This window comes from Sycon ciliatum, chromosome 5 (genome assembly GCF_964019385.1).
Source record: "Sycon ciliatum chromosome 5, ocSycCili1.1, whole genome shotgun sequence".
NCBI classification, from domain to species: Eukaryota; Metazoa; Porifera; class Calcarea; order Leucosolenida; family Sycettidae; genus Sycon; species Sycon ciliatum.
The window spans coordinates 21392972-21416215 of NC_088647.1; the positions used below are offsets into that span (position 1 = coordinate 21392972).

The following is a 23244-nucleotide window of genomic DNA, read 5'->3' on the forward strand; positions in this document are numbered from 1 at the left end:
ACATTGCACATTGTGCAGTCAATCCGTACCCAGCTTACCTTCGAGCTCCACATAAAAGCATACCAAGTGTGACCTCAGTACACGAAGGTTCTCACATCGTACAAACTTAGTAGCATTCTGCGATACGATTTTCCTCCCTTGACTGTAAAATCAGGGAGTAGTATATTGTACTACTCCCTGGTAAAATCAAGGTGGGGCGCTCTCGTGAGACGGGGCGCTCTGGCGGTACTTTACGGTAGTACGAACTTTCGGACCACGAGCGTGCGCGTGCGCTGGCTGCCTTTTTTCTTCTTCTTTTTTCAATAGTCGAGGTCATATTGTACAGTGCAAATTGTTTTCAATCGTGTTTTGAACAAAATAATCAGTGCGTTGTACGAACTTTCAACACAGTCGTGATTCAATGCACTTTGTCATTGTACTTACCTGTTTCTGGCTTATGCTAAGAATAACATGCTTCCCATGTACCACAGCATGCACCTTCACGTAAATACAATCCATCTGATATGCATATCGATTTTTTGTCAGATCTGGATAAGAAGAACTCCCGGTAAGACAAACAAATGTGTTCAGTCCCTTGAAGTTCGTCCTAACGAGGTTTGACTGTACTCGCACTTGAAAATTTGAATTCGCGCTGTCTAATTTTCGCGATCTGATCTGATGGCCATCGCGAAAAACGCGAACATTTCTACGGGGCGAATATTAGGCGGTTTACAGTATCACTTAGAGTGCAAGGAATGTGATAGAACTATGTTGGAGAAGCGTGCCAAAGCTTTCCAATGCGCTTAGCCAAACACACTGCTGATGCAAGCAAACGCATACATACAAGGTGCTAGAATACTGTACCTACCCCCGTTTCGTAAACAGTTCGCAACAAGCAACCGGGCGCACCGCTGACAGTACACAAGACACCATTACGGCATTAGTCAGTGCATCAGTGCTTGGCCAGGGATGGTGGGACAGAGCTGCCTGAAAGCTGCAGGGAGTCAGTGAGTGCGTTCGACTATGCCCGCGAATCGATGTTGAATCCATTCATGAATCGCCCCTGGCGATTCACATCACCCCATGTGAATAGGGTGAATGGATTCCGAACCGATTCCAGGGCTCATGGCATGAAATCGAACGACGATATTCCATTCCTGAATCAATTCATGGCGGTAATCGAACGCACCCAGTGCAGGTGCGCTACACCAAGCTGGCAATCAACGTCAGCAACGGACGGGCGCTCCCGGTCATACCGCCGTGGAGTGGAATACACCGCACCATACAGTATGCCACGCGGTATCGCCAAGAGCCGTACCAGTGTGGAATACACGGCACCGCACAGTATGTTGCACTGTACCACCAAGAGCCGTACCAGTGTGGAATACACGGCACCGCACAGTATGTTGCACTGTACCACCAAGAGCCGTACCAGTGTGGAACACACGGCACCGCACAGTATGTTGCACTGTACCGCCAAGAGCCGTACCAGTGTGGAATACACGGCACCGCACAGTATGTTGCACTGTACCACCAAGAGCCGTACCAGTGTGGAATACACGGCACCGCACAGTATGTTGCACTGTACCACCAAGAGCCGTACCAGTGTGGAACACACGGCACCGCACAGTATGTTGCACTGTACCGCCAAGAGCCGTACCAGTGTGGAATACACGGCACCGCACAGTATGCTGCACTGTACCGCCAAGAGCGGTACCAGCGTGGACAACACCGCACCTCACAGTATGTTGCACTGTACCGCCATGAGCAGTATCCATATTGTCAATGTACCTGCACCAAGTTTTTGCCCGCATCTTGATAGCTTAGCTTCGTTGCATGTAACAAGGAAGCATAGTACAATGCTCAAGTTCATCATTATTGATGTGAGCGTATAATGTTAGCAGAGGAACCAGAGAGATGGCCGTTAGCCATGAACTACAGAGCTGCTCAATGGAATCCGATCACGTGAATAAACCAGCGCCGGACGCTGTGCCGTCCCCGGACTTGAAGGCACTGGGTCGTGCACTGCACTGGCGAAGGGCTAGTGTTGTCCATGTCATCTGATTTTACTGAGCGCGGCTGTAGTTCGCGATTCACTCGCGATATCGGGCCAAATGACAAAAGTAAATTCCAAACGAAATTTTCAGTTTATGCAGTAGGGAAGTGAAAAACGTATGTAGGGATTGCCTCATTGTGCACAGGAAGTGGGGTATTACTTAAAAAATACATGAGTGGTGTGTGATGATTCAAACACCAAGTTCCTTCAAGAACATTGCCAATTCACATTCAACAAGCCATTTTCAATGCTCCAGTCATCATCAAGATTTTTATTGTTTTGAACTTTAAATAAATGTTAGAATTCTGTTTTGTAGTTACTAGTTAGTTGTGGCCTTTCCACACCACTGCATAGTCTAAAATATTCACATTAATTTTTCGTGTCGCGACCCCTTCAAATAAGTCTGAAAATTTCAGGGATTTTCGGTGATGACTGGACCATTCCAAAGGGATCAGGACAATTTGCAAGAGCGAGTAGACAACCTACCTTTTGGAATTCGGTACAGGATGGACTCGGAATGCCCCTGAACACAGAGCTCCAACGAGAAGGTCGCCATGGTCTTTCAGCTCGCTCAGTGAAGGCCTGGGCCTCTGGGAGGTGTTGGAATACTAGTTGTGAGACCGAGCAAGCTTCATTCGGAAGCATGCACCTTTTATCACCAGCTTCCGGCTAGAATACAACGCGAAGCCAGAGTCGTGCCCTGTTCAGCAGCACTTCCTTTGAAGTGCACCCAAATATTTTCGCTGCGGGGCGGTGAACAACAAGGCTGGCCACTTATCCGAACTGTTTAGTTTGTGAGCTGACAGTGACAGCATCCACATTTGGCTGGGCCGTCGCGTGTGGACAAGGCAGTTCAAACAGTGAAACAGTACAGAGTAGAGTCAGTGCAGGCTCGAAAAGGCCTGGCCCTTTTTTATAGGTACAGCACCTTGTGAACCGGCGGTGTAGTACAATTATGTGCAGTATGTGGGAGGATGGTCCCGGTCGGCCTCCAAAAAAAGAGCGCTGCGGCCGGAGGTCGAGGCGATCGCGATATCGAGGCTGAGGGGAAGCTACAAAATATTTGTACGAAACTGTACAAAAAGTTGCCAGACAGCATAATTTTATAAGGGCCATGCGCATGAACACTCGGATGCAGACTGCATGCAGTCTTCATCTGCACGATCGACGATGTCACAAAGACTCGGGATATGATCGACGGTCTACTCTGATCTGGCTCTGGCTCTGTCTGTCCTGACATCATGCCAGTGTCAGTACAGGCCAGGTGACCATGGTGACTGCATTCGTGATCGAGTATCTACTCCTTTCGTCGCCAAGACTGCGAAACGGGGAAAGGACTTAGGTCCGCTATATCAACAACAAAAAACATTGCAGACTAAGAACTTAGATACGCGAAGACTGAGAGTGAGACTGAGAGAGCAGCGCCTGCAGAAGGGAGGCAGAGAGTGACGATCGGGTTGCAGTAGACACTACACCGGCCTTTCTGATCGCAAGCTAGGGAGACCGTACAGCGACGACGCTGCGCTTACCAACGCGCGCTCGAGATCACGGCGCTCCTGCGAACTGAAAAATACAGAGGTTGCATTACTACAATGGTATAAAGACACCGTCACATTCGACTTGGCCCTCACCAGAAGTTGCAGTTTGGTGGACCTTACTTCGCTGGACGGGACCTCATCGCACCAGCTGCGGAGTTGGGACGCGAGTCGGCGGTGTCATGGCCACGAGATACAGTGAGTTTCAGACCACCAACGAGCACACGTTCAGCGCGCCACAGCGTATGCCAGGGTGAGTCCGGGTCTGCACGCGGGATACATGTGGATCTACCAGGCTGTGGCACAGGGATTTCAAGAGGTCTGGGTAGATCCAGCTACCTGCATGCCCAGAAATTCAGATGGACATTAGCGACGATCCCCCCCCCCCCCCCCCTTCACGAAATGGGTGGGTCAACCTCTTTCGAAATGGGGTCCAGCAATTCGAAAGAGGTTGACCCACCCCATTTCATGCTGCATGGCCGGACCAGACGGACCGGGTGCTACTGACCTGTGCACGGGAAAAAGCCGGGAATGCATGATAGTGGCACCTGGCATACATACCCGTTTGTGTCTTTCCCTCAAACTAGTCAAGATATTGTTATTATCAAAAATTTTAATAGGGCAATCCTCACCGGCCTTCGGCCTTTTTACAGGGTACCCTAGGTACTGTAACGTGGACTCGCTGATCAGCCTGTAATATGCTAGTATGGCAATTATTTGCAGTTGTAGCGTACCAGAACAGTGGCATCAGACGCACTGTGTATCATGTATTGTAACATTGCTGCCCATGCTTTCCGCCAGGGGGGGTTGTAACTTTGTACGACTCCCTGCTTTCCGCGCTATGACTGAGTTTCACTTGCTTGGTCACGTACATGTATCTGCTTACACTTTACAGCTATGGTGGCTACTGTCCGGGTGCAAGGTACCAGTACGGGGAGACATTCGGCACGGGAACAGCGGCATTCTTCCACGACTATCGGCAGCGGCACCTGTCCGCATGGCGCGGTGGCGACCATCGGCTGGCGCCGTTCCCGGCGGTCTACAACGAGCCGTCGCACATAGCCAGCACGCGCGACCGGTCGCGTGCACGCTGGATGCCGCGCGTCAACGCGTACGATCTCACTATCTCTGGACAGCGGCAGGCGGACATGCTGGAGTTTGACAGAGTGAGTTTTAGTCTCTGGGCATGTACCGCATACATGTAATTAGTAAGCCATCTTGACAAGGACCCACACACGAAAACAACCACAGCTTACACAAGGCCTTGTTTCAATGTACATGTACTGGGTCGTATCAGATGGCTTGAATATAACAAAGGTCTTGACTTCGGTTACAGAGCTATAATCTGGTAGGTAATGCTTTTGACAATCCGAAACTTCACACATAGGGCTGTCAGAATATGTATCTTCTGCATACATGATGTAGTGCGGCGGGTTGAAGAGCGTGTCTGGAGGCCTTTACAATAGTCTGAGGGGTCCACAACATAGACTTCTAAGTGACAACGTATGTATCCTATGGGGCCTTCAGCACCTTTTTCAACATCGAAATGTGACCGCATGCATAGTTTTCCTGTCCATTGGATTGGGGAATGATGCATTGCTGCCACCTCGGACCAACCAATCAGTGGAATGCCCTGAACATCTGTTAACATGCACGTTGTGTGCTCCAGGGTGCCAAGAAGATAATCCCCACCCACATACGGTTTATAACTTTATATTCAATCCTGCTTCCGATGTTGATTGGGAGCATGTCATTTTTTTACATACGTTGCGTGTACATCATTGTACAATGAATGTACAGACTCGGCGGAGCGGTCCGGTTGGTCAGGCCATGGCTGGACCAACTCTGTGGCCATCAACGTGTGTTTACTTCTGAGGAGGGAAGCTATATGCAATCATACACACAGTATGAAAGACTATGGTATGACCAGACCCATCAGAAACTGCTTCCCCTGGTCCTGATGTACTGTCGTGGACATGGAAATCCGGCCGAATTACCGGGACCGGCACCCTCAGTGCGTACAGAACGTTGCATGCAGTGCACAATCATGTTGATGGTGTGCGTACTGACGACTGGGGCCGTTTAACCTCCGACCGGATATCCATGTCCACAACAGTATTATTATCCTTCTTGCTTACCCTGATTTTCGGTCTTTGACCCCTTGCTGGTGAGCTGATCTACTCACCTCCCCCCGCTTTAGGTGCTGCATCTGCGCCTCGATCCTTGAAGGGTGGTGGCGTTCCTACGGATGCAGAAAACTCGGCCTTTAGCCGAGTTTGACGCGAACCGTGAGATTTCGTGTTTACCCTGTGCCTGCAGAAATGCCAGGAACACCGGGAATGGTACCGGGATCGATCCAACTCCTGCCGGCCTGTGTTCCACGTCCCAACGCCGCTGAATCAGATAGCGACGGAAGAGGCGGCGCGGCAGTGGAAAGCCCCGTCGCACGCGCTCTTCTCCAGCCAAAGTACGGACGGGCGCCTCGGTCCCACCGATATCCCCATTGCCATGCAAGAGTAAGTACATGCACATGTCATACAGTGCTGCTCAATGAAATCCAGTCGCGTTACTCACGTCTGCGCCTTGCACCATTTCTCAGCCCGGTGTTCGCAGGTCTAGGGCTGTACCACGTCCGGCGCATACTGTGACCGTCACATGACTGGATTTTCATTGAGCAGCACTGTACTTACACAATCATGTTCACAGTGGCGGGAAACCTTTTGCAGTAACTCTGAGTTTCGTGGCGGTTGAACCTATCATCAGACGTGGTGAATGCTCAGGGTACCTAGGAATATGCAGGACCGGCGGAAGCAGTTTTCGATTGGTCCGGCTATACCCTAGCCTTTCATACAGTTTGTGCATGATATGGAGCCGAGGGTATACACATGACCTCCTCAGCAGTAAACACACGTTGGTGGCCAAAGCGCTGGTCCGGCCGCCGTGGCCAGACCAACCGGACCGGTTTCGCCGGGCCTGACATGTAGGGGAGGTATACTAGGACCAAGGCTGCAAATGTGTACGTGTACTCCTACTTACAGTTTAGTTGCTCTGCTCAAGCTCCAGGCCAGGCTGCGACATGGCCTAGCTGTTCTTGTAATGCTGATCGCCGCTGCAGGACTCAGAGTATGATTGCATGGGCGAAATTGCATATTTTCTGGCTGACTAAAGCCAGATCTCATGTGAATGTTCAGCTACGTTTCTATAAAATATTCGCGATTAGGCTGACAAGTTACATAAAGTGAGTTATGTTTTCTCATTTATCTGCTTGCACTATATACATGTACAGCGGGGATCTCCCTAGTCACCGGGCTCTCCAGTATAGCAACCGCAGTCACAGCGGACGGACGCCAGGATCGGCTCGGCCCAAGTCCGGAAGACTGCCGGACGCAGATGCGCGGCCTATGTCAACGAAGCGCGACCGCCGCATGCGCGACAGGGTGTTCGAGAATCGCGTCGGCTACGAGATATAATGCCGGAGAACGCATTGCTACCACAGGCACGCACGCACAGTTCCTTGTGACAAACTCGCGCACAAAGTCGGGAAAGGCATTCTTTCTTAGACTTTTGCCTATGATCTAGGAACAACTACTGAAGTATAATGCATGTACTACAGTGCTGCTCAATGAAATCCAGTCGAGTCACTCTCAAGTATGCGCCAGGCGTTGCGCAGCCCTAGACCTGCGAACACTGGGCTGCGAAATGGTGCAAGGCGCAAACTTGAGCGACGCGACTGGATTTCATTGAGCAGGACTATACTATTGCCACGTGGCCGCTGATATCTTCTCACGATTACAATGCTCCGAGACGTGCATGCTGTAGACATGTAGCGTTACCATGGTTACCCTAGTCACTACGCATGCACACACCCGTGTGAACAACGATGACAGTGCATTGCACCAATTTCTCTCGATAGCATTTTTCGTTTCGTTTGCAGTGAATTGAGATACAGATTATCATTGATTAGAAGACAAATAATTCATGCCATGATGATTATAATGATTTTCAGAATACATGTACTGTGTGATAAACTGATCATGCAACTCAGTCTGGGCTCTGTGTGCTGCACAATGCCCAAATTAACCCGTTATGGGTCTCACATAAGCGTAAGGCGCCGAAGTCACTACAAACTCTTTCTCGTTCAGTTCGGGCATGTTCTGGGAATGAAAAGGTAGATCTGTGGAAAAACTGGATCCACAAGTCAGTGGTGACATGACTTGGCTGTGACTAGCAGCACTTTCAATCCCAGTATAATTGAGACATTATCTCGACTCTCAACACACACCCCACCCAACATACACACACATGCTGTCCCGGCGAGAAAGAGACCATGTCGGTACAGCCCTGAATGGGTAGCGTCCAAGAGTACAAAGAAGTACATGTGCAGTGAAGAACATAATAACGTGACGCAAGAGAACACCGTACTATATAAACCAGTAGCTGAAGTTTCCCTGCACATGCGAATACTGTAAGTCAAGAAATATTCAAATAACCGACGAGGAGACAAGTCGTAAAATAGCAAAGAAAAATATCAATCGTGCACTCCTAGCTATATAACTGGTTGTTTTAGTGATTCTTACTACCGGTATGTGACGATGTTCCACTGATGATAGTCACGAGAAAACGTTCTGGAATTGTTTCATTTTAGTTGTTTTATACATGGTTATGAGTGCACAATTGATATTTTTCATTGCTATTTTACAACAAATATTCGGCGCATATTTATTTTCGGCTAGTATTATCGACCCGGTCATCTTTGGCCGAAATTTTGTTTCGGAAGGTTCAGTGTTACAGTGCACACAGGCGGCACTTTCCCCATGCGTTACCATTGCAGTTGTCCCATGGTAATTCAGCACTACACTGTCCCCACAGGATACCGCGATTCCGCGGACGCGGAATTTTCCGCGTTATTGGTTATCATCCGCGTTTTCGTGAGTTTTCGCATAAATCCCGCGTTATTCATGAGAATGTACCAGAAAATAGTGCATGCTGTTGAAAATGTACTACAAAGTCGTATGGGTTCATGAGAATGTACGACAAAGTTGTATTCTTGCATGAGACTGCACGCTAAAGTTGTACCAGTGACAGATAACTCGTACTCGTGCATAATGACCGCATTAACCCGCATAATCCCGCATATTTGCCACATAATGGCCTGTTTTCGCCCGCATTATAGGATCTTGTACGCGTTATTCTGTGGGGACAGACTACATAAGCCAGCACCCTCGATGGCCCAGCGTCATCTTTAATAAGTAACCAAATTTCAAGCACAGTACAACAATGTCACATCAGCTTCACGGCTAAGACAGATTTTCGTCGCAATAAATCCTGTGCTAAAACAGATGTGACGTGAATAACATAGCCTCTAGATTTATAAGCTCATTGCGCAATGACATGATTTGTACCCTGAACACCCCACACAGCCACCTGGGCATGGTCGTCTCAGACTCGCCCGGGGTGTTGAACAGTGCATTGCTGATCCCAGCGTACTCACATGCATTACTCATACCTTCCATGTTTGGCAATGCGCAATGGGCTAATTGTGGTACAAAGATCGATACAGGGCAGGCTGCACGACACACTGCTCGGCAAGCAATCAGCGCACCATTGGGTTTCGTATGGGCTTCGTCATCCGACTGGGCCAGGATCATTCTAAACAATATAGTGACGGTGTGTGATGCTGTGTTTAATGAGAGAGAACGTTTCGTATTGGAGTTGAACAGAGTTAACCCTTTAAGAGCCACCCCATACTTGAAATTTCAATCCAGATCCTGACTCAGTCAAATCTCGCTCAAATTCAACGATCAAAATATCCAGGTCGAAGAGAAAACTCCAAACTGTCGGGAGAAACAATCTGCGAAGCGCTGCAAGCAACGATTCTCGAGATAAATCACGCGGCAATTTCAAAAGCGCGCAGTGCGACTTGAGTATCGAGAATTTTTATACCGCTTATTTACTCGAATGCGCATGGGTGTCACTTGTGATATTCTCAAGAGTACACAGCGAAAAAATCGGAACTCTGTGATCGACTAAAACGAAATAGCTGGAGCAGGACGCATTTGGGGGCATTTTTTGTACCGTCGCTGCTCTCTAACGCTGGATATAACAGTTACAGTGTGCTGGTTATCATGATCGACCTCATTCATTTTCTCTCGCGGAGACCTTTCCAGGAAGCCCCGATTGAGGCGAGTTTGGTTGGTATAACCTAGAACAGGATTCAGCAGAACAGCACGCTCGGTTGGGACTGCACCTGTTCTAGGTCGGCCAGAACATGTTCTGCTTGCTCCGGCCTCGAGGCCGGAGAAGACCGAGCAGTTTCACTTTTCACAGTGAAACCTGGCAGGAACATTGATTTTGGTCCCAAATGATCACTCGCATACGCTTTCGGGTTGGACTTGGCATGCACTCGCTGTACCGTACAAAGTGACCATGGTGCCCCGTACACCATTTGAAGAATGCAACCAAGTTTGGCACACTTTTCACAAAACGTGCTCTGTTTCTGGTGTACCGGTTGGTTGGCATGAGCCTGCTCCATGTGCACCAGTTGTTTGATCCTGTTCTAGATCGTACCAACCAAACACAACCTGAGTGAGTAGAACTGAAGTTATGATCCAAGGAACACGAAAAATGAAGAATTGTGAAAATTTCCTGTGGCTCTTAAAGGGTTAAATAGGTCTATTGGTAACGTCTATTGGTTGGTAACTTCTATTGGTAACTTGCGCTCATTGCCGTCGCTGCAGGGCCATTCTAAAGATGGCGTTGAGGGTTTCCGAGACTTCTTGGGGCTTCCTGGCGGCATTGACCACCGTGTGCAGGTTCCGTTCCCGGTAGAAGTTGACCAGAGGCTTTGTCATCTGATGGTATGCGCCTAGCCGCTTCTTCAGAGTCTCGGCATTGTCGTCGCTGCGCTTGATCAGCGCCTCACCGGTGACGTCATCAGTCATCTCCACCTTGGGTGGGTTGAATTTCACATGGTAGCTGCGGCCACTTGGCTTGTGGATAAGGCGACCGGTGATACGTTCTACTAGCAGCTTGTCGTCAATGCTCATCTCCACTACGGTGTCCAGGGGCCGCTGCAGGCGGGTGGTCATCTCTTCTAGTGCCTCAGCCTGCGGCACTGTTCTCGGGAATCCATCCAGAATGTAGCCATCCTTGCACTCGGGCTTGTCCAGGGAACTCTGGATCATTTCAATCATCAGACCATCACTGACCAGCTTTCCGGCGTCCATGGTGGCCTTCACTCGCTTCCCCAGCTCTGTCGATTCGGAGGCAACAGCCCTGAGCATGTCGCCAGTTGCCAGGTGGCAAGCACAGAATTTCTCCGCAAGACGAGGGGCCTGAGTGCCTTTGCCCGCACCAGGTGGCCCCATTAGGATGGCATTGATGCCCTTCCTTTTGGTTGTTGAATTACCAGCAGGTGCCATGGCTCAAATTTAGAAGCAACAAGTCTTCAAAACTTCAAAAGGTTTGGCCCCTCTCAACAAGCAGGATCTATGCCAGAGATCTCTCGATCGAGCGAGCTTGCTCGATCAACTCCGATCCGATATTCGTACAAAAAAAGGTCCCATTTCGCGTGCAGTTGGCCTCGTGCTCACCTCTGCCATTTCTCGTCGCCAGGACGACAAGCTGCAAGGTCATGCATCCTCGATCGATCCTCGATCAAGCGCGCTCTCCTCAGCTAGCTGAGAGGTAGATCTACAGTAACCAGGGAACAGCTGTAGATATCTACGAGACCGACTCACGACTGACTGTAATACTACGACTCGAGTCTGTTTTGTTGTCATGTTCGACACTCCTTGCATACTTGGCCTTGCTACTCGGCTTCTGCTAGTAATATGCTGGTTTTGGATGGACTGCATGCGCACAGTAGGTCCTGTCAGTGTCATAATCAAGCATCTGCCTTGTTGCCCACCCTCAAAATAATGATCCACACACGGACACTGCACGTAGAGAAAGACCAATGGCAATGTCGGGCCATGATGCATGCAGTAGCTAAAATCATGAAGTCTGTACTGACTGTAGTGTAGTGTAGTCTTTACATAATTGAGCATAAAACAACGTAGACGTTTCAGCTAAAAACAGTCATGAAGGAATTAATTTTCTACTACGATGTGGTGTGCCCTTTCGCATACATGGCCAGTCGGCTTGTGGAAGGTGTTGCGGCTAGAGCAGGGGCGAAGGTGAAATGGACTCCTGTTCTGCTGGGTGAGGACGATTGTTTTGAGCTATGATTCACATCCATTCAGTACCATCAAGAGTACATAACCCCCCATGTACTCATGGTACCATGCATGCACCAATATGATAATAATTATTATCAGAATGATAATCAGCTGTAAAAAAAAGAAAGAAAAATTAAATTCAGTAGGCAGTGCACTTCGCCATAACTCTATCCGTTAAAAAGTTCGGATCCCAGACCCATCAATAATATACAGTCTGTATCGGCTATAAAGTGACCGGATAGAAGAATATATCGGCTACAGTGATATTGGTACGAAATATCAAAAGCAAAACATTTTATCCAGTAAAAATATCACTATAACCAATATTATCGGATGTAATGATATATCGGATATTATGATGGCAACAAAGAATCAAAACATGCATAACACACTATATTATTATCGGCTATAGTGATAACTTTAAAATACATTTAGCAATAATATCAAAGGCCCTATTTTTTTACTTTCTTCACGTTGCCTATTTTTATAGTGATACCGTAAAGTCCGGAGCAAACGCCCACTTCGCAGCAAACGCCCACCCCAGCGGGTCCATACTATTTTCGTCTTTTTCAGGTCAATATAGTTGTAAACAACTGGCATGAAGGTCGAATGCGTACGAGAACGACTGTAATGCCTACAAACTGCCTATGTCCTACCAGGAGGCTGTGCAAAAGCGTTTGTCATTATCTTCCTGCAAAGAAATAACTTCTGTCGAGATTTCCTTTCATTCAATAAATGTGGTAGTTCGTTCTCCATGTGGTACGAGTAATGCCGCATAAATTTGTGCAGTGCCACGATGTCGCGCTGTCAGGAACAATAATTGTTCTGATGAAGCGTCAGTCAACGGCTTGACTGGTCCCAATATTGCAGTTGCAAGTCGAACAGGGTATGTAACAGAAGCTACACCTACAACGTCGCTGCTAACTTGTTGAAAACTCCGAAGTGCCCAAGAAAAACATTTGCCTTTGGGCGCTGTGTGATCTCGAAATGATGGCTTGAAACACCGTCAGAAGTGTATTTGGTTCCTTCAATACTCTGTTCTTCGGTACCTTGTTATTCGGAAGAAAACCCGTTCGGATTTGCGAAATAAAACAACCATCATTATAAAATCACTACGAGCTAGCTAGCTCGTGGCTATAGCGCTAGTGCACAAAGAGATTTTGAAACCAGGAAAGTGGACATAGTTTACCGTAGCAAAGTGCTCTTCCCGCTACGGTGTGAGATGCACTTTCGTACAGTAGGGGTGACAGTGCATGGGGTCAGTGTGTACAGGCCAGCAGATCTTGCAAAAATGGGGTGGGCGTTTGCTCCGGACTTTACGGTACATGCACAATCGTGTACATAACATTTTTTTATGGAAATGCGGGCACTGTCGACTATGCAGCATGCTCATTTGTCAAAACGCCATACCGGAAGTATTTCCTTGCCTTTCATGTGTCGATCGAAAAAAGAAAAGAAAAAATCGATCGTATCGCATATAGTGATGCATCGGTTATAGTGATAAAGTCACGGAAATCAAAAGGGTACGCTATAGCCGATACAGACTGTAGTCAAGTGTCTCCAAGTCAATGGACACGATGGCTTCTGATATATGCAGTATTAAATATATAACGCTCACGAGAATATACCCCGGTACTTGGCTGCATTCACACATGACCGGTGCACCGTCCCAATGTGGCCTGGGCCGGGAAGTGGCTCACTTGGTCTCTCCCAGTGCACTGCCGCCTGCCGGTTGATGCCCCACAATGCCAGTCAGTGGACCGCGTACATGTACTGCACAGAGACATGCTGGCGGCGAGGGCAGGGAATTACGGAATTTTCCGAGTATAAGCCGCACTTTGAACAGTCAAAATGGGACGTATGCATCCATTTCCCGCCATTAGCTTTTGTGGGGCAAGTCCACTACAGCCGTACACACTGTGATACCAGCTCTGCATAAAAGGTCATGAACTTTGTGAGGTCATACTCATAAATGTCCTATAACGGGTTGTACCTGCCAAGAATGGGGTAACTTGCCCCGCAAAAAGGTGACGGCCATCTTCGATGCATACCTCCCATTCACCCAAGAAAGGGGGTGTTGCATTCTCCGATGATCAAATTAACGGTGATAAATCAAAAACTGGATAGATGTCTGTATTTCGTGGCAAAAAATTAGGGGTGTAGCTTACTCCAGTGCGGCTTACACTCCGGAAAATACGGTAGTGTACATGTACGAGGCTTGTTTCTGGGATGAAGGGCAGAGTAGAGCTATGTTCATTCTCCCGGTCGTCGGTAACGATCCCATCCGCAGATTCTGTCCATGGTCCGGACGAAAGAGGGAACGAAATCCGAATGTAAACAGTTTGTTTGCAGTGTAGGCAGGCAGCGGCGAAAGTGAATTGGCTAGAGACGAGTTAGTGACAGTCATGTTGGTTTGTTTCTGGCTTTCTGATGTTGCACCCTGGCCTAGGCGGACTGTACGAGGCAACAGATGCGCCGCAGGGCAAGGACAAGTCGGCGTCCACCGTTATGGCGCCAGCCAAGCAGGCCATATTCGCTGCTGGTATGTACACTGTAGTACCGCTGGTGCTCAGAACAATCCAGTATTAGCCTCTGGGTTTGTGCTTGGATTATACCATTCAACAGCTTGCAAGGCTGATGAATTGGCCGCCACTATTTTAGCCTGGTCTATAGCACACAGCTGATTGAAGTGGCTTTTTCTGGCCAGTGAATCCCTATTCTTTTTTCTTTTTCTTTTTTGCCCTTCTCTGACTCACGTACTCACTCACTCACTCACTCACACACACACACACACACACACACACACACACACACACACACACACACACACACACACACCTGGCCTGGTGTACAGCTGCCAAATGCTTGGCCACACCGCCCCCGAGACAGGGGAGAGCAGAAGAGAGAGTTCGAGAGAAGTCAGCACTGCCACTAGAAAGCCGCTCCGCCACGACGCCGTCCACGATTGCAATTGTGTCGCCGAAAGCCAGGAGCAGATTTAAAACAGCGATCACAGGTAGCGCAGTGCTGGTTGCAACACGGATGGCTGGTGATTGGTATGCGCTGGGGTGTGGGCGGTGATGCCGTGGCGGGTGTTGTGCACTTGTGCACAGCAAGTCCACCGGCACTTGGGAACCACCGAAGGCAGGCATGGCATTGACGTGCGTCCGGCTGTTCCGCTACAGGCTTGCTGGCGATCAGCAGAACATTTGTGTCGTCCGAGTCCAGATTTACTCTTGAATGTCCGTTTACATACCAGGCAAGAGAGCGGTACCGGGACGGGACACACACACACACACACACAAGCGCACACGCTTGCACGCACACGTGTGCACGCACACACACACACACACACACACACACATACACACACGCACACACACACACACACACGCACACACACACACACACACACACACACACACACACACACGCACACACATGCACACACACACGCACACATACACACACACACACATACACACAGGCACACACACACACGCACACATACACACAGGCACACACACACACACACACACACACACACACACATACACACACACAGGCACACACACACATACACACACACACACACACACAGGCACACACACACACACAGGCACATATATACACACACACACACGCACACACACACACACACATACTCTCTCCCACTCACTCACTCATACATGTGTGATATGACTGTTATATCCATATTTGGCAGACTTGCAAATGCAGCTCCACCGGTTCAAGATTCCTTTCCGTTATCCAACTCTGAACCCACAGCGCACGCTTAATGCCATGCGCCTTCTAGCCGTCTCGCCAACCTCACAGAGTGCCGAGACCACTGGCCCACTGTCCTCGGCGGCACTCGACAACAGTGTCCGTCGTCGCCTATCAGATGCACTGTATCGAGCATACTGGGTGGACGACAAGGACCTGACGGACCAGAAGGTGCGTGCCTTGCTTGATCTGTGTTGTATTAATCTGTGTGCTTTTCTGAGCGTGGTTTGTTGTCTGCTGTTCCTGTCTGCTCGCCCGCATGCCTGTCTGTTCCTTGCCTGTTCTGCAAAATGCCTCTTTCCGGCTGATGATCTTGTATAAGGTGCTTCTTTTTTTTAAATTTCAACTGACAATCATTCTATTCGGTTGCTTTTCACACATATTGTGACATGCTGTTCTGCTTTAAACACTCTACTCTTGCTGTCGATAACACTCTGCTACGGTGCGTTGCTCGTATTTGAAGTATTCTATCTGGCTCAGCTCTTAGAGAGGAGAAGAACTTAGTAGATTTGAGAACTTTGAGTGCATCTAACCTGGTGTGATTGTCGCAATGGCCCACACATATTTTGAGTCGTATCTGTATTAGTAGTTTGTACATGTATTTATGGCCTTCGCCTAAATCAAGGGAGTCTCCGTAGTATACTACCTTCTTCACATACTGTCAGAAGTACGGTATCCCTGAGCTCTGTCTTTCTCTCTCGTGCTCCCGCTCCATGTTGCCTTTACCCAGGTGCTGTCGGACGCCGTCAAGCAAGTCGGCTGGTCAGTCGATGTGCAGCAAGTCCTTGACTCGTCCTCCCCGCTCGGCAGTGAGGCCAAGCAGCAGCTGGAGGCCAACACGAAAGAAGCAGTTGACCGTGGCGCATTCGGCGTGCCATCGTAAGTTACTTGTGTCGTCACGGGTTTGAAATCGTGGACGAACTGCCTCTACGCTCCTCGCCACGCCACACAACAGAGAGCCAGTACAAATTGTTAGAGAGCTTTTCTTCTACTTCATTTCAGCAGGCGCCTGGGGAACTCATAATGGAGAACTAACACTGACAAGGAATGACTGACGACTGTCAACAGACGTCTGACTCTGAAAACGAACGACTGACAACTGACGACGAACGTCGGACAACTGACTCTGACAACGAACGTCTGACAACTCACGACGACCGTCGGACAACTGACTCTGACAACGAACGTCTGACAACTCACTCTGACAACTGACTCTAACAACGAACGTCTGACAACTCACTCTGACAACTGACGACGACATGGCAAAAGGAAAACATGATATCAGAAATTGGTGCCCTCGTCAGCACAAAAGGTGGTGTACTCAGCACAAAAAGGTGCACGTGTCAACAACAAAGCAGCGCAGCAGCATGTACGGGTCAGCAACAAAGCAGCGCAGCAGCATGTACGGGTCAGCAGCACAGAGACACAAATACAGCAGCAGCTACGACGAAGAGACAACACGTGCAGCCACATGTACACACAGAGACACAAATACAGCAGCAGCTACGACGAAGAGATAACACGTGCAGGCGCAGGTACAACACTTGCCTTTTGGTATACGGTGATTTTTACCGTATTTTCCATAGTGTAAGCCGCACTAGTACCGGAGTATAAGCCGCGCCCAGATGTTTTCACGAAATACAGACATCCACCCTGTATATCACCATTCATTTGTCCATCGTACTATAAGCCGTGGTGATTTTGAGGGGGGGGGGGGGGGGGGGGGATTACGAGTGGGTTTTTTTTTGAAGTTGAACTCGGATGATGGGCCAATTTAATTATGGTAACAAAAGGAGAAGGACAAAATGCTACGTTGGTGGACAGTTAGTCATAACTCGTAACATCTTGTCCTTCTCGGTTTTTTTAAAGTGCGGTTTATACTCTGGAAAATACTGTAACTATGCATCCACTAATATTGGCGACTGTGTTACTACTTGTTAAGTAACCAAACCCATGCAATTATGCATCGATGTGCTACTCCTAACCATCACTACCACACGCACACACCAACTACGGCCGCTCCATAGCGGTGCTTTGCGTTGCTACGTCGTTGTTGCACGCGCCCCGTGCGGCAGCTCCGAAACCCTGTTTCTGTTTGTATTTCTACGTTCCTTCTGGTGCCCACTAGGTTCTGGGTGAACGAACGCCTGTTCTGGGGAGTGGATAGATTTGCACTGGTCCTGTCGGCGCTGGTTGGAGAGCGTGCAGAGCCTCTCCGGTTGGCAACTGTTCCCTTCGATGCGGCAGAGCGGCCCGAGCAAAAATTAACAGTCTACTTTGATTTCTCTAGTCCCTATACCTTCCTCGGTGTCTCACAGGTGAGTTTCGCTGCAGGAATATGGATATACTACGTCATAGCAGACTCAGCGGAGGACGTTCATGTAGTGGATCTGGGTCCATATTTGTGTTATAGTGTTTGACCTTTGTCTATGCATTATCTACCCCATTGCCATTTATGTCTGACTGGTGACATCATGCATACTACGCACGTGCACCGTACGACCTTGCGGCATTCACACTGTATGCTGATGGCAACTCATGCTACTTTATCCATAGGTTTTATTCTAGGAATTAGTTAGCTGAAAACAGGACGAAGTTGAGTGTTGTTGTGTGTTTTAGATGACTGCGAAAGTCATTACAGTTCAGGTTGGTCGTAAATCTGAGTTTCATGCCGCGAGGCTATCACCAGACAACTGATGCTTGATCGGTTGTCTGATGAGTGCCTCACAGCATGAAACTCGGAGGAATTTTCAACCAACCTGAATGTCCTCCGCTGAAGGCCGTTTCACGATACACCTTTTTGCGACACGACATGCAACTTGCGACACCTGCGACGAGCTGCAATAACGACACACGGTTCACAATCTTTTTGGTGTTTGCGACGTCACTATATGCTCTAGTAGTACTATGCACTTGCACTGCACGTGCACCCAAAGTAGAAATTGTACTCCATTTGTGTACGTCGCGCGTCGCATGTCACAAAAGCTGAACTTTCTTCAACTTCTGCGACAGGTACCTTGCGACTGTACGCGACAGGCATTTTCTTGCCGCAACTATCGCAAATCGCCTGTCGCATCGCAAACAGTTGTATTGTGAATCGGCCTTGAGTCTGTCATGTTCTAAGCTCTATCTATGACATTGAGCACTCTCTGCAGCTCGGGGATCAACGGATTTGTGATATACTACACCATGTCGTGTTAGGGTGCTCGGGCCAGTGAATTTAATCATAATTGCTGCGTGAAATGGTTATCCTAAGGTTGCTCTTTGCTTGATATTCATGTTAACCAATTTCCATTTCTTCCCTTTCTCTTCAGATATCATCACTTGTCGAGTCCCTACGACCGCTGAAGATCCGTATTGAGTGGGTGCCCGTCCTCCTTGGTGCTGTCTTCAAGGCTATTGGAACACCGTTGGTATGTTGACTTTCACAGCCAGCATGCGGGAAGGAGGGATATGAGTAGAGTTAGAGATAGAGAGAGAGAGAGAGACAGGGGGGGGGGGGGGGATGATGTGTCCTCTGCTGATCACATGATCCTGCAAGTTCCAGAGAGTCAGACAGAGACACCTTGGTTTTCTGGAGTGATTTTTCGCATATGTACGTGTGCATCAAAGCTGATATGCTATTGGCTGTGCTCACATTTGTGCTCACACTTTTTGCTCGCATATTTCTGTACAGGTTCCGATGACGGCGCTCAGCTCAGCCAAGGCAGCGTACGCAAGCCAAGACCTGCAAGACTGGGTGGCCTATCATGGCATGAAGCTAATCTATCCAAGCAACTTCCCGCTGAGAACCATACTCCCACTCCGTGTTTACTTTGCACAGCCGGACGAGAAGCTCCGCACGGCCTTGTGTGAGTGTCTTGTGCAGCGTGTTTATGACTTTTTTTTCAGTGTGTCAGATGAAGATGGTTTCTAGAGGGTGTCATCTTTTTAGGCCATGTTTATGCAGAGTGCTACTACGGTACTTGTGCACTTGTAAGTACTAGTCGTGTGTGTGTGTGTGTGTGTGTGTGTGTGTGTGTGTGTGTGTGTGTGTGTGTGTGTGTGTGTGTGTGTGTGTGTGTGTGTGTGTATGTATATATATGTGGGGTAGTGCCTTTGCTGTTTGCGTTATGCAGAGCTCACTGACTTGTCAGTTTGAGCACTCTGGCAAGGTACGTTCGGGCCTGATTGGAAATTTTTATTTCCATTGCTATCAGGTTCGGCCTCATTTCCTCTGTGCTGCGCTGACGAGTCCACAAAGGACGAAACAGTTCTGTCCGCAGATTGAGTATTTCGCTCCTGCTCTTGTAGCAGTTGAGCACTCTTGCGTGGGGTAGTGCCTTTGCTGTTTGCGTTATGCAGAGCTCACTGACTTGTCAGTTTGAGCACTCTGGCAAGGTACGTTCGGGCCTGATTGGAAATTTTTATTTCCATTGCTATCAGGTTCGGCCTCATTTCCTCTGTGCTGCGCTGACGAGTCCACAAAGGACGAAACAGTTCTGTCCGCAGATTGAGTATATATACACACGCACACATTGCCAATCTATGCACACACACGATGTGTGATCAGCTAATATATGTGTGTGTGTGTGTGTGTGTGTGTGTGTGTGTGTGTGTGTGTGTGTGTGTGTGTGTGTGTGTGTGTGTGTGTGTGTGAGTTTGCTATGTCTAACATAGCTGTTCGCTATCATCACTTCCGCGATGGGCATGTTTGAGGTCTGAGGTGTGTGTGTGTGTGTGTGTGTGTGTGTGTGTGTGTGTGTGTGTGTGTGTGTGTGTGTGTGTGTGTGTAGTTCGGTTGGTGGGTACACTTATGCCTGATTGTGTTGGGTCTGTTGCCAACGGGCTCGGCTGCTTGAAGGTGTATTGTTGTATCTGCCACCTTTGTTGGTTTCAGGGTTCGTATACATTCTATTTGAAGTATACATACCTGTTAACCATGGACTGCTTCTGGCTAGAGTAACTCTTGTGTAATCAATGGTGCTAGTGAAGCTTATATCAGATTCACTCTGATTTAGCTACCCACACTAGTAGCAAGTATTACCTTCACTGGGGACAGGGGTAACTGCGGTTGGATCCCTGGACGGGTACCCTGATGCCCTCAATCCTTTTTCTGCACCTTGTCCTCACCCACTTACTGAGGTGTGGTGAGCCCGTAAGTGAGATCATTTTCAAGTCCATCCAGAGTTTTGGGGATTTCAGGGGGTGTCGGCCATTGGGCGGTTCAATAGCCAATTGAGTCATCTTTCCAAGATTCCCTTTGAGTCTCTCTCCCCTCTCCCGGGGAGACCCACGTGACCAGTTTTGGCAGTGTGCAACAAGTACAGTACAGTACAAGTGTGTGTGTGTATGTGTGATGTGTGTATGTATGTGTGATGTGTGTGTATGTGTGTGTGTATGTGTGATGTGTGTGTGTATGTGTGTATATGTGTGTGTATGTGTGATGTGTGTATGTATGTGTATGTGTGTGTGTATGTGTGATGTGTGTATGTATGTGTATGTGTGTGTGTATGTGTGATGTGTGTGTATACTGTAAAACATGTAATTTTAGGTGTGTTAAAATTTTGGTGCCAGGGACCTGCCAGGTTTCAGGTGTAATGTAGAATTAGGTGATCAGCATTTCCCTTCACATACAGTGCATACTCTGGTGCCTTTTAGGTGTAATCTAAATTTAGGTGCTGGTTTTCACTACCGAAATCACCGAAATTAAAGTTACACCGAAAATATCGTGTTTTACAGTATGTGTGATGTGTGTGTGTGTGTGTGTGTGTGTGTGCATCAGTTTGTGCATGTGCATCTGTTATACTATAGCGACTCATTTCAGTGGTTGTGTACATGGTGGGCAGTTCCCAGACTCCAGTACTTTGGCCACGGTAACCTCTACTGGACACTTTTTCAGGCGCATGCAGTATCTTTGCGCCCAATGTTTGCCGTAAATATTATGACGGCTTTTATCGCTTTTTTTTCTTCGCTTTTTTTGCATGAGTTTTGAAGTCTGAAAAAAATGTTGAACACTCGCTGCTGGGATGACAACTACACCATAGCTTAGTGGTATAGAGCTTTGCTGGCCATAAGCAAGGGTCACTTGTTCGAGTCCTGGTGGTGACAGTCAATTTTTCTTCAGACGTTTCCCGTTTTTAACTCCCTCAAACTTACCGTATGAACTTTTCTCTTCTTTTTCTTTGTGCTATTTTTGCGTTCTCTGTCCATAGTCTCTGCTGCATGGCAGAAGGATATCAATATCGGAAACAAGGAGGTACGTATTGCTAATCGTCCAGGGAGTGATGGACTCCATGTACGGCGCCTGAGTATTCACTATGCACATTGAGCTGTGTCCCTTTGTGCCAGCCAGCATTGTCATGTGACAGTGTTTGTGTAGAAACTGTGCGCAGGATGACGATGCGCAGCATGACTGTGCGCAGCGTGACTTTGGACAGCGGAGTTAACACGGCTAACACCATTGTGACCTATTCATCCAGTGAATGGCTGCCATTTGAAGCAGTGTTGCTACTAGCATCTGCTCATGTGGTAGATGGGAAAGGGTGCTATTGGTCACGACACCTATTTCTGTTCGCGTGTGTTGTCCGAATTGGACATGTGCTGCTCGAATGACCTTTACATGCTTGTCTGTTTGCTATCCGTGTATCTTTGGCCAATTCAGGAGCTCAGTCAAGTTCTGACCGAGGCTGGCTATGATGCACAATCGCTCATGGCGAAGGCCGAAGATCCAGCCATCAAGGACATGCTAAAGCAATCAACTGCCAGGTATGTACCCTGGTCTGTGAGCACATGCATGCACGCACATGCACACACACCTTGACCTTGACCTTGTGTACAGCTGCCAGTAACTGGCTATGCCGCCCCGATGCGGGGGAGGAGAGGAGAGCGTGCAGTCATGACGCCCTGCAGACATGTCGCCGAATGTCGCGGAGCCAATGGAAACGTCTCCCATACTCGCACTCATGTTGAAAAGTGGCCACGATCAACAGGCCTGCACCCGCCTCTCCCACAGTTGTGGCGGCTGAAGCCTGAAGCCGGCACACACACACACACACACACACACACACACACACACTCTCTCTCTCTCTCTCTCTCTCTCTCTATCTCCCCCCCCCCCCCTCGATCTCGATTATGTGACGTACCCATGTTTCATCTACGTGTATCCATTCTCTCATCTGTCCACTGCAGGGGCATCGAGGCAGGTATCTGTGGAGCACCTTCCTTCCAGGTGAACGGCGGACCTGTCATCTTTGGTCAAGATCGTCTTCCTCTCGTCGCTGACCTGTTATGTGGCTGGACACCACCGGATACTCATACCACCAAGGCAAAGCTATAAGGTAGTCGAGATCCCCGTCCCGTTGGTGGACAAGACATACGCCGGCGGTGTACCTTTGCGCCGCCACACGGTAGTGCCTCGGGCGATTCACTGCCGTAACAGCGTCCCATTGCCGCAGCACCATCCATTGCACGGTGCTGTGCGCTAGGCAGGACATGTACACTGCACATCACCCGCCCAGTGTGCATGTATTACTCATATTGGCCAGCTCTCTGTGAGACATGGCAAGCACATTATCATGCTAGAGCTACTGTGTAAAAACTCACAAACCAAATCTGTGCATCACCGCGGGAGATATGAGTTTATTTTTTTATTTTTTTCACTTCTTGAATTTAATGTCGTTTACGCGCGTGA

At 48.6% G+C, this 23244-nt stretch overlaps 4 protein-coding genes across 8 annotated transcripts in view; 2 read left to right on the forward strand and 2 right to left on the reverse strand.

Moving 5' to 3' along the window:
• LOC135818012 (glycogen debranching enzyme-like) overlaps positions 1-2925 on the reverse strand; it is a 117531-nt gene extending 114606 nt beyond the window's left edge. The window contains exon 1 of one of the 5 annotated variants that reach the window (XM_065331334.1): positions 2522-2925. In XM_065331334.1, the coding sequence (XP_065187406.1) occupies positions 2522-2591 (70 nt within the window). In that variant the 5' untranslated portion in view covers positions 2592-2925. The remainder of the gene's footprint in view (positions 1-2521) is intronic. The other 4 variants (XM_065331333.1, XM_065331332.1, XM_065331336.1 and 1 more) reach the window with 4 other exon arrangements.
• A 450-nt stretch (positions 2926-3375) lies between these two features.
• On the forward strand, positions 3376-7614 carry LOC135818018 (ciliary microtubule inner protein 2C-like). Its single transcript, XM_065331343.1, has 4 exons — positions 3376-3823; positions 4466-4736; positions 5890-6086; positions 6857-7614. Exons 1-4 carry the CDS (start codon positions 3753-3755, stop codon positions 7038-7040), a joined length of 723 nt encoding a protein of 240 aa, XP_065187415.1. The 5' UTR covers positions 3376-3752; the 3' UTR covers positions 7041-7614.
• A 2542-nt stretch (positions 7615-10156) lies between these two features.
• On the reverse strand, positions 10157-11124 carry LOC135818019 (adenylate kinase 2, mitochondrial-like). Its single transcript, XM_065331344.1, has one exon. The coding sequence runs from the start codon at positions 10989-10991 to the stop codon at positions 10290-10292; it is 702 nt and encodes a 233-aa protein (XP_065187416.1). The 5' UTR covers positions 10992-11124; the 3' UTR covers positions 10157-10289.
• Positions 11125-11513: 389 nt separating this feature from the next.
• LOC135818020 (uncharacterized) lies at positions 11514-23244 on the forward strand. The gene is made up of 10 exons (XM_065331345.1): positions 11514-11772; positions 14239-14331; positions 15514-15743; positions 16303-16451; positions 17701-17890; positions 18887-18985; positions 19249-19423; positions 21767-21810; positions 22216-22319; positions 22743-23244. The coding sequence occupies exons 1-10, from the start codon at positions 11652-11654 to the stop codon at positions 22888-22890; spliced, it is 1353 nt and encodes a 450-aa protein (XP_065187417.1). The 5' UTR covers positions 11514-11651; the 3' UTR covers positions 22891-23244.

What these genes read in the sequence shown, in the direction of transcription:
- LOC135818018 (XM_065331343.1), top strand. Translation starts at nt 3,753, where the DNA reads ATGGCCACGAGATACAGTGAGTTTCAGACCACCAACGAGCACACGTTC. An exon ending in ACATGCTGGAGTTTGACAGA is followed by an intron (nt 4,737 to 5,889) that starts GTGAGTTTTAGT and finishes CTGTGCCTGCAG; the next exon opens with AAATGCCAGGAACACCGGGA. An exon ending in ATCCCCATTGCCATGCAAGA is followed by an intron (nt 6,087 to 6,856) that starts GTAAGTACATGC and finishes ATACATGTACAG; the next exon opens with CGGGGATCTCCCTAGTCACC.
- LOC135818019 (XM_065331344.1), bottom strand. Translation starts at nt 10,991, where the DNA reads ATGGCACCTGCTGGTAATTCAACAACCAAAAGGAAGGGCATCAATGCC.
- LOC135818020 (XM_065331345.1), top strand. Translation starts at nt 11,652, where the DNA reads ATGAAGGAATTAATTTTCTACTACGATGTGGTGTGCCCTTTCGCATAC. An exon ending in AGGACCTGACGGACCAGAAG is followed by an intron (nt 15,744 to 16,302) that starts GTGCGTGCCTTG and finishes GCCTTTACCCAG; the next exon opens with GTGCTGTCGGACGCCGTCAA. An exon ending in CCTTCCTCGGTGTCTCACAG is followed by an intron (nt 17,891 to 18,886) that starts GTGAGTTTCGCT and finishes CTTTCTCTTCAG; the next exon opens with ATATCATCACTTGTCGAGTC.